We start from the raw sequence: 11,124 nt of genomic DNA on the forward strand, positions 1-11,124 counted from the left end.
GATGGGCGGGGCTTAGCCGGGGAGGAGGTGGGGTCGGTCGGCGAGCAGGGCGTGCTCTTGCGAATGTCTCGGGGCAGGAGACGCGTCGTGGAATCCTGAGACGACCCGGGCGATTGTGACGCCACCGAGCCCTGCGGGCCCCGCCCCCCTGCCCTGGCCCGGTGGCTGCGCTGGGGGCGCGGGGCAGGGACGGCTCGTGCCCTGCGCTGGTGCTGCTGCTGCACCCTCCTGGTGACACGTGGAGCATTGACAGGTGGCGCAGGAACCTCCCTTGGGATGAACGGAGTCACCGGCCAGACCTGGGACTAGATTTAAGGGCTCACGGCTCCCAGACCAGTGCTGCGCCCATGGGACTTGGCCAGCCTCTGAGCACAAAAAGCCTGGCTTCTTCCTGGGGTGTAACAAAGGGATGGGAATGGCCCAGTCCCAGGATCTCCTGGGCGTATACGGACAACATTTCATAGAAGCAGGACGCTGGCTGCTGCGATGCCCCTGCTGCACGTGTGGCAGCTTAGGGGGTTAGGTCTGTGCCGTCAGCGTTGACGGTCCTCTTATGGAGAGGTTAGAATAGATGATGGTTTGTATGGGATGGTTTGGATAGATGACCTCAGGAAGTCCCTTCCAGTCCTACTTCTCTGTGATGCAGTTATCTTGTGCAACAGTGGATGACGGCACTCAAAAGCTTGCTGAGAACTTTTTTCCAACTACTCAGTTGGTCTAATAAAAGATATCACATCTACCCAAAGAACCTTGCCTGCCAGAGTGGGATTAGGGAAGAATCTGTTTAAAAAGGCAAATGAACGGAGCAGTGACATTCTACCACTGGCAATTGTGTTATTTTCCACTGGAGAGCAGCAGAAGCTTACGTTATGCTTTCCTTTGTTTGGCCTGCTCCAGTGGCAGTTACTGAACTTAAAATGTGTCTGCATCGTTTGTTTAAATTCACCGAGCTGGTGGGACTGCAGAGAGGGAAACTAGAGGAGGTGCAAGGTCGAAAAGAATGTGGCCAAGTGTTTTGAAGATGTAGAAGAGTTATGTTCCTTAAACCAGTACCGCAAACAAGTATGGCCAGCCAAAAAAGGGAGCCTGAGAGTTAATTAGGAAGTACAGGGGCACACAGCTGACCTATTTACTAGCCCAAACTGAGGAAAACAAGATGACATTTTCAGTTGTAATCCCATTTTAGGTCTGATTTGGCATGTTTTTCATACGTGAAACTTTCATTTAAGCTATTGGATCACACCCTTGAATACATATCAGACATGGTCTTTCTTTAGTCTTTGTCCCTGGAGAGATCACCTGCAGCTTTCTTATGTTTCTCTGCCTTTGCTATTTCCTTGGCAAGGGACTGTTGAGAGGAGCTGACTTACAGGATTTCTCTCATCCTTCAAGTGACTGTTTTACTCATTGCACAGCTGTTCAAACCAGTGGTGACACCCACTTCTCACGGATTTTCTACACGGCTTCACTAAACCTTGCAGGGATATCACTGACGGCAAAGTGGCTCCATTATGCCATCATCCAGACAGTCTGGAAGAGGCACCTTTCTGACTGAGGTGGGGTTTTAACTCCATCCTTGCAACCTTATATAGAAGAAGCATTTCCTTTTTCACAAAGGAATTATTGTAAGCAGACTGAGATGGCTCTAAGGCGAAAAGGTTGATAAGTTTGAGTTTCTCTAAGTAGGATTTTATTGACAATTATTTTCATCAAATAATGCAAATGCAGAAGTTCCAGACACATATGTATTGCCAGACAGCAAAAATGGGTCACAGTGCTTTGCTGAAAGCCATCAAAGGAGGGGGCTCTCTGAGGACCATCTGTTCTACATCAGCGGTGTTAGTAGAAACAGAACAGAGAGGCTTTCTTTCATATTGCTGTGGTAGTCCACTAGGACTCCAATCCAGCCAGGGATTCCCCAGGAACCTACAAGCTAGGGGGATGGCTTTAATAGGCTATGGTCTGCCGACTGTATTATTTCCAGTCCGATGATGTTTCCTTACGTGGATCAGCACATTTAGAAAAACTGTAATCTGAAAGCATGTGTTGCAAGGGGATTTATGTAGGTGCTCATCATATCCTGCCTACTGGCCTGTCACTCTGCTCCTATTTTGTCATATGCACCTTTGAATTGGTTTTGGCCAGGAAGCTGATCATTAGAAACAGAAAAAGATGTTTCCACCCACAGGGATGCATAGCCTTGTTGCTTGCTAAGACATTAAGGAATTTTTATAAATGATCACCCTAGGCCATGTCTACACGTGCATTTATGCTTACTTAAATTTACTGCGCAGTAAACTACTAGGGGCACATCTAGTAACTGTGTGTGGACTGACTTGGGACTAAAATTAGTCCCAAGTCCATCCACACACGCTGTTACTACGCAGTAAGGCATCTACATGTGCATTACTGCGCAGTAACTGGGGGTAAATTTGATACCTGCATGATGCAGGTATCAAATTTACGCTCAAGTCAGCGTAAGTCACCATATTTACTGTGCAGTACAGGCGTGCACATGTAGACACATATCTATACTGTGCAGTAAATGCACACGTGTAGATGTGCCCCTACTTAACTAATTAAGCATTAAGGAGTAGGAGGCGCCCTGTCTGTTACTCTGAGATGCTAGGTGGTGTCCAATAAAGGAAAAAGTGCAATTCATGCCCTTAGGAATTAATACCGGATAAAATGAGAGTTTGCCAGGTAGTGAGATACAAAATTTTCTCTATCCCTAGAAATGACAGTTTGTCTGAAAATTAAATAGATTTGAAAAAAATACTGCAGAAGGAAATTAGGCCTCAAATGAGCTTGGGATGAAATTTTAACTGGGACATTACCCAGAGGAGATTATTTGAGTAGAAATCAAATACACCCTAGATGAGAGGGTGTGGTTATGATAACCAAATCATCATGGTGCAAAGCTGGTGCAGCTATACATCACAGCTCTCACAGTCTAATTATAAAGAGAAATATAAACTAAGCTATGAAGCTTGGAACCAGACAGCAATTTTACCCTTGCCTAGGGTTACAGATATATAGGGTTTTAGCTCATACCATGATAAAGTTGGGACCAGAGCCACAAATTTAGGGTCCATATCTGCAATTTCCTAAATATTTTTCAGGTGTTCATATTCATGGCTTTGGGTTAGGTCTGTCTTGAAAAATCTCAGGTGGTATACAAACACGCTGGACTCAATCAACAGTTCACTGTTGTATAGCAGAGACATCTCCTTCACACTTTAACTGTATGTTCTGTACATTTATTGCACATCCCACAAATCCTTCTTTTATCCTCTCATTTCCCATTAAGAGCTTGCTGGCATATTATAACTTGCTAAAGGTTTGTAAGGGCTTTCCTAATTGAAAAGACATATTGATTCTGTTAAGAGGCAGACTGAAAATAAAAGTAACATTGTAATGATGAGGTATTTGTGGAGGACAGTTTTTTTCATATGACTGTTAAATGTTTACCAATTTAGTAAAAAATAAAGATAGTTTCCATCTCCATTCTGCCTTTTCTGTGATGTGCACAGGAATCCTGACCCATCGCTATGGCTGAAGATGAGATTCAGTTAAAAACAACTCAGAAGCTAAAAATCAAGAATCGAATCAACATTTATTACTGGGCTGCGTAGAACAATTACTTTTCTGGACTTACATGGGGGAGAAAAGCCCCTGACCAAAGTTGATCCTGCGAACCAAATGTCTGTAATGCCTCGAAACTACAGAAAAATGGTATGCAGATAGTTTTTAAATATACCCAGAGACCTTAATGGTGTAGAGATGATGATTGATTGGTTTGATTTTGATCGATTGATTATAAGCGCAACCACAATATGCTAGTTATTTTCCATACACTTCTCGAGGAAAGGTCGCTGCTCCAAGGAGATCAGAGACCAAAATGTGCTGTTTAAATGTCTTTCCTGCTGGTGCTGATGTCTCTGAATCTCATTTGTATTGATCAATAAGTAACTAGTGACAGGCACTGACAGCAAATCATGTAGGATGTAGACTCACGAGTCACTTACTACAGACTAAATTACTATAGAGTAAATTTACAGGTACAGGAGTCACTCCACTTAGTTACCCTCAGAAAATAAGTAACTGTATAAAGTATAAATTTTTCCCAGTCATTTTGCCCGGTGTAGCTGTTTGTTTAATGCAAACTGACTCCATTCACCACCTCGTGGGCAGGTGCTCTAATAGCACCTACTACTGGCAGCTCGCTTCGGAGAAACGAACCTGGATCTGTTCCTTACTACACCAGAAAATCCAGCATCAGTTACTCCATAGTAATTGTGTCACGAGTCCACATTCTGCTTTTTGGATCATTCTTGAAAGCACTTAATGCTTTCATACCCTTCGGAGTATCATTTGTCTGCAGGTAGAAGCTATTTTAGTTTATGGGATATAACACCCACGGGAGCCATTTATAATTTAACTGACGGGGCTTTAATAAAATGACTTGTCATATTTAAGCTGTCCTCCTAAAGCAGAAATTCTCCATTGGTGCATGTCTGATTTTACAAACTCGCAGGGTCATGGAGCTGGATGCACTTATCCCTTAGTTGTGACTATCAAAACAGGTACTTAAAAGTTGGGATTTTGTATACAGGAGAGGAAAAAAATTAATTCCCTGGCAGGGAATTATTGAAATGTTGGGGACCAAAATCAGAAACCTCAGAGAGGGAGTTTCCCTGGCATTTCCACTGCAAATGAATTAGTACCGTGGAAAAATGAGAGGATATAGGCATACAAGAAAAATCTTATGGGACATAAGTAAAGGGAGAGTAGAAAGTAAGTAAGAGAAGTAATCAGATAGAGCTAAAGGTCAAATGAAAGAAAGATCAAGGACGTCAACCAGAAAAATAAAAAGGAACCAGGAAGTAACAACCCAGTTAGAGGATTAGAAAGTAAAGGTAGAAAGCCACAATATAAACGGTTCTAGGAAAGAGTCAGGGAAAAGATCAGGATGGAGACCAGAATGCAGACATTACGCAATTGGGAAGAGAGATTATAAAACGGAGCACAGAGAGGACAAACTGAAGCAAGAGCTAAATATACAAGTCACAAGTAAACAGGATGGTATAAAATTGTATGCCTTACTGTTTCATTTTGGCAATGCTGAGATCCGAGACACTGTACACTAAACAACTCTTTATTATTGACAGTAGAGCAACCCAAGTGCCTTGCTGTTGGGAGTCAGTCTAATTCCACAGGGCTCTGTTTTTCAACCTCATTTTCTTCCCACAGGGGAACTGCTGCTGAATGAACCATTCTTCTTCCCTTCAACAAGCTCAGGAGAACTCTTGGACAAGTAAATCACAGTGCCGCAGCAAGCGGGAGGGGGCGAGCTGGGCAATCGCCCCAGGGGCTGCCCAGCCGGGGTGGGGTGCAGGATGGAGCTGCAAATGGCTCATTTGCAGGGGCAGGGGGAGGGCAGTTCCCACCACTGCATGGACTCCCGGGCAAGCACAGGGGGGCCTGTGCCTCCCAGATCTGTGTGCAGGGTGAAGGCAGGCTGCCACTGCAGGCTTGCCCCAGGCACCAAACTTCCCTGCTATGGCACGGAGGCATCATAATTATTTCCTTCTGAGAGCTAGCAATGCTGGAATTGACAGTAATACTGTACAGATTATTATCTATATTGGTATGCTTATTACAGCACACACAATCACAAAAATGCTTAACAAAGGGTTGTTAGCAGGTTAAAAAGAAATGTTACAGGAACAGAGGACTGGAGGGGTTGCAGGCAGCCTTTTCCCCAAAACTCCCAAAACGTATCCTCACATTATCCTACAACTATAAGGCACAAATCCAGAAACACGGAGAACACGCTGCAACATGCCACAGATGAAAAGCAGAGTATACAAGGGCACTGCCAATACTCTGCCACTGCAATGGCAGAGAAATAATTGGTAATATATGCTTGGAGAATCCTAGAAAGAGAACTATACCCCATGCTTCTGAAGTAGCTGCAACAAGGGATGCACGCAAAACATTGAAGGTGTAGTCCCAGAGATCTCTGTGGAAAATGTGGTCCCAAACGTCACATCTGAAGTACAGAATGCCTTGGACTGCTTCCTGGGGAAGAGAATACACTTCTCGGTGTTAAATTTCTGTGTCCTACTGCAGGAAGTGACATGTCAGATATTTAACTGTCCATTGGGCTTCCATCATTTTGAATTCATGACTCAGGGTTTACCAAGACCACCAGCAACGCTGGGGTCATGAACTTCTTTTGCATCTTAAACAAATTCATTGACTTAATAAGCTTATGCACTAATAAGGGACGGCAGATGCTCAAGTAAGGCAATTTTCAGAATATGTCAGTTGTCACCTATTGTTTTTTGGTGACAGTAGAATAGATAGTAGAGAAGCAGATAAATGTTCTTGTAAAAAAAGGCATACTGTTTGGCCTACTTATTGCAAATCCTGTTATACTTGGTGGGGAGACGGGTTGGTTAAAACGTCATCATTAAGAGCTTGACAAAGAATCATAGTTATTTTTACAGGCATCTAACCCACATGTTTAGGGAGAAAAGCTTAACATGTGACCCAAGCATATGTAAAGACTCCAACTTCACAGGGCAAACAGAAGAAAGAAAAAAAAAACCCCATCACAGTATTTATGATTTTGAGGGCCCAATTTGTAAGTTTTGTGCTCTCAGAGTTCGCGGTCCTGGCATACCTTAAAATGGGACTACCTTTGGACTGGTACAAATGGGCAATAAGGGCTTGATGACAATGATTTTCTGAAGGTACTTTTTCTATTTATTTGCTGTTTCTGGATACAATTCTTTTTTCTAAAGATGGCTGGCCTAAGTTACAAATACTAAATACGCTCTGCACAAAGGGTACTGGAAGATCTCAAATCACTTCAGTAGCAGCAAACAACTAGCTCACCAGAGCCAGCCCTCCCCTGCCCCGGATTTAGATAGTCAGACAAGCAGTCTACTCCCAGCCCTGCTTTGCATTTGCTTTGCTTTCCTAGCATGTCTCTCTCCCCTCCCCTTCTTCATCTTTTGTATTCTAATTTCTCTCCCCTTCTACTCTGCTTTCTGCACCTGCTTGCACAGCATCTGATGTAGCGAACTTGGTTCACAAAGGCTTGTACTCTCTCTCTCTCTCTCTCTCCCTCGATAGATAGATAGATAGATATATCTTATTTAGCCCATAAAGGTGTATAATCTACCCTTCAGACTAAACAGCCAACTATGCTTATATTACATACAGCCATTAGTGAAGCGCAAGGGACAAATCCTAAATTACATCGGACTAATTACACAACCATAGACTATTAAATCCCATGTAAGTGAACACTTGAGGTTAATCCTTTGAGGGGCTCCACTAAGATTAAGAAGAAACATGGCCCTTATGTAGAAAGGCTTAGTCCTTAGTAAAATGATTGTAGCATCCCCGGGGGGAGGAGGGGAAGGGGGCAGGAGGAGCAGGAAGGGGTGGCAGAAGCGATTCTAGGATGAGTGCTGCTTCTCCCTTTCTTGAGCAATGCAGGACAGGGTGGGAGGACAGGACATCACTTATGTTTGCCAGATCAAAACCTGGGGCAAGGCAGGGATGGGCCTAGCGAGCCAGTTGTTTGCTGCTACTAGGATGACTTGAGACCCTCCAGCACGCCCTTGGCACAAAGCATATTGAGTGACCTGTGCCAGGGGAAGGCCTCTTCACAGATACCCAGGGCTAGTTCCTGACCCTCAGTGCCTCAGTTTACCAATCTGACAAAGAGGAATCTTGCAACTGGACAGCCCATGCTTTGTGTCCCTACCACACCTCCGCAAGGCAGGGGCTGTGGTGGGGGTTGGCAGAAGGCTTCCGCCAGCACCTACAGCCCTCACAGGAAATGCTTCCCTAGGAAGATGCCCAGCTTGGACTGAAACTAGCCTGGGCTGCACAGGACCTCCTCATGGGTGGGTTGGATCAGACCTGGCGTGACCTGGGGCACTGGGCGAGTGGCCAGGAGCAGGCTTAGCACTGGGTGGCAGCTGGGCAGCGATGTCATAACCACCAGCATCCCCGACCCTGCGGCTGCAGCCAGGCAGGTGGGAGCTTACTGAGGAATGTGGGGGTCTGTGGGGAATTCGGGAGGGCTGGAAGGGGACGGGGCAGCTGTCGTGGGATTGGGATTCATAGGAGGGTTCATGTCTTTGTCGGCTTTTCACTGCAGGTTCCGATTTGCAACGGGATGATCAGGTTGATTCCCTTCCAGCTGCTCCTTCCTTAATAGCAAAGGAGCTTGCGAGTGACTGCATGTGACGCTTTCTGTTTCTAAACCGATCAAATAGGAAGGAACAAGGGCAATGCTACTTTTTTATCATGCAGGTCAGCGCTGTTGTGAGCCAGGCTGACTCCTTGTAGGCTGTGCAGTGGTCAGGAGCTGTGTCTCTGACACGATCCCTGGGGGAGTCTGTTGTAACTCTCATTCTTCTGTCCACACACGCCTGCCTGATGTGCATCCTTAGGTAGTGTCAGAGTGATGTCGTAGCACTAATGGTCCAGAAATGATGTGAGAGTTGAGGATTTCTCAGGGTGCTACCTTTTATTGGAGCAACTCCGTAGTTGGGATGCAGTTAGACAAGCTTTCAACTGCAAGACAGTCTTCCAAACTCTATCCTGACTACAGAGTTGGTCCAATAAAAGATAGCACCTTAAGAAATCTGTGCATCATCAGAACACCAGTTTGCAGTAGACAGTTAATTATAGATCAAAGAAATGCATGCAGAAGTATTTCAGGGAGTTGTATCCTAAATTGAAGGCAGCAACGTGGCAATATGTAGCTTGGAGTACACCTGTGCTACAATCTGTAGTCTTCTTTTATTTTAAATCTTCACATTCTTAATCCCTCCTAGCTGCCTTTCTCTCTGCCTATAGCTGTGCCTGGGTTAAACTTCCTTTTCTATTCAGTGCAGCATATGGTTGAATCATTTTAAATAGGTGAATTATTCTGAGCTAAAATTAAGCTGAATTAGGCTGTGCCAGATTGTAGCTGTGTAGACTTCTGTTGTGGCTGCATTTGTGTCCTGCTTACGGAATACGGAGTCTTTTTTTCTCTATTGTAGGACAATGGCCTGCATTTCAGAGCGCACTTTCATTGCTATCAAACCTGATGGAGTCCAGCGGGGACTGGTGGGAGAAATTATCAAGAGATTTGAACAGAAAGGATTCAAACTGGTGGCCCTGAAATTACTGCATGTAAATGTCCCTCGTATATTTGTCCTTTGTATATGTAGTATATTCCAGGGACAAACCTGTTGTCAAACGATCAAATTCTGATGTATCAAGTTATTTTTTTGAGAGTTTGTCATTCCCAGCTATATCTAAATGGATGAGAGAGTCTGAGCAACCTAATTTTAGTCGGAAGGTAATATTCTTACAGATGCATCCTACATTTATTAACATCTATGGCAAAAAGAGGTTTCTCAACATAAATTAGACATGGTGAGAGCACTCTTGTTAAACTAAACTCTACACTGAAATACATAATCTTTATTTTAAATTGATATCAGTCAAGTGACACTTTTACAATGCTGCATGCTTGAGGATTAAGAGGGCTCTGTTAATCTCTTGCAATTTAAATATGCTTTCACTAAGCTTGTCTTTTTTTTATCCATTTTGTTCAGGCATCAGAAGACCTTCTGAAAGAACACTACATTGACCTGAAAGATCGGCCATTCTATGCTGGTTTGGTTGAATATATGCACTCTGGACCTGTTGTAGCTATGGTGAGTTTTTGAAAATGAAAACTGCAGAAGAAAAAACGACATGGTTGAGATGATCTGTTCTTGTTCATAAAGTTGTTGGCATAGCGTATTACATTTATAGCATATTAAATAACACATTACTGACCGCGGTTATGTTAGTTACAATTTGGATTTTGTAAATCTCACTGGATTTTTCTTTAAGGTGTGGGAAGGTCTTAATGTCATTAAGACTGGCAGAGTGATGCTGGGGGAAACAAATCCAGCAGATTCTAAGCCCGGCACTATCCGTGGTGACTTCTGTGTTCAAATTGGCAGGTATGTTTTGAAATTCTGGTTGTATCAACACTAAGCAGCTGGTCAATCATATGCTTGCCTGTTTGATAAGTTCTTCTGATAAAGAGTGCTGTTGCAAATGCTAGATTCTGTTGTAACTACTGGAGGAACGTAAGCAGCAGAACGCAAATACTGGAATTTGATCAGCCTTGTAGTAACCAGATCCCAAGTCCTTTCTATCACACCAGTTTTCAATTAGGCTTCATATTTTAGTATTAATCCAGCCCTACTTATAACAATTAATAAGCTCTCTGAATCATGATTTGCCTTTTGGTTTCTCATCATAAGCTGTCCTGCTAAACAGGAATAGGCATTTTAATGCTATATATATAGTTAAAGTTCTAATTAATAAATGCTTACGGTGAGGCTGAAAACCTTTGAGAGGCAAGTGTAATTTTTTTAGGGCACATTCAATTCCAATTGCTAGTGTCTTACATTGGTATGAATATGAAGAAATAAACACTTGCATCCAGAATTTTCTAATTCCTCAAAGACCTCTAAGTGCCTTCAAATCCCAGTTCTATAGAAAGAAATGTGGGAAGACACATAGAACTGGAACTGAAAGATGAAAACAGATATGGCTTTTCTTCTTCCTTCTCCACTATCAAAAGTGGAAAGAGAAGAAACTTGATAGACGCTAGACATGAATATGGTGCCGGGGGATTGGAAACTGGTTAATGCGGTCCCAATTTTCAAGAAGGGGAGGAAGGAGGACCCAAGTAATTATAGGCCTGTAAGCCTCACCTCGGTGCTCGGGAAGATCTTGGAGAGAATCATCAAGGAGCACATCTGTGGGGGGCCTGCAGGGGAGATCATGCTCAGGGGCAACCAGCATGGGTTCATCAAAGGCAGGTCCTGCCTGACCAACCTGATTGCCTTTTATGACCAAGTAACTAAATCCTTGGATGATGGTGTCGCCGTGGACGTAGTCTTTCTAGACTTTAAGAAGGCCTTTGACACCATCTCTCACCCCATCCTCATCAATAAATTAAGCGACTGTGGCATTGGTGCCTACACAGTTGGATGGGTAAAAAAATTGGCTGATGGGGCGCACCCAGAGAGTAGTGGTGGA

At 43.8% G+C, this 11,124-nt stretch overlaps 1 protein-coding gene across 1 annotated transcript in view; it reads left to right on the forward strand.

Annotated features, from left to right (window-relative positions):
- Positions 1–9,081: 9,081 nt before the first annotated feature.
- LOC102374217 (nucleoside diphosphate kinase A) overlaps positions 9,082–11,124 on the forward strand; it is a 4,308-nt gene continuing 2,265 nt past the window's right edge. Inside the window, exons 1-3 of the mRNA XM_006019765.2 lie at positions 9,082–9,210; positions 9,639–9,740; positions 9,922–10,034. Of these exons, the coding sequence (XP_006019827.1) occupies positions 9,082–9,210; positions 9,639–9,740; positions 9,922–10,034 (344 nt within the window). The remainder of the gene's footprint in view (positions 9,211–9,638; positions 9,741–9,921; positions 10,035–11,124) is intronic.

Source organism: Alligator sinensis, unplaced genomic scaffold (genome assembly GCF_000455745.1).
Source record: "Alligator sinensis unplaced genomic scaffold, ASM45574v1 scaffold876_1, whole genome shotgun sequence".
NCBI classification, from domain to species: Eukaryota; Metazoa; Chordata; order Crocodylia; family Alligatoridae; genus Alligator; species Alligator sinensis.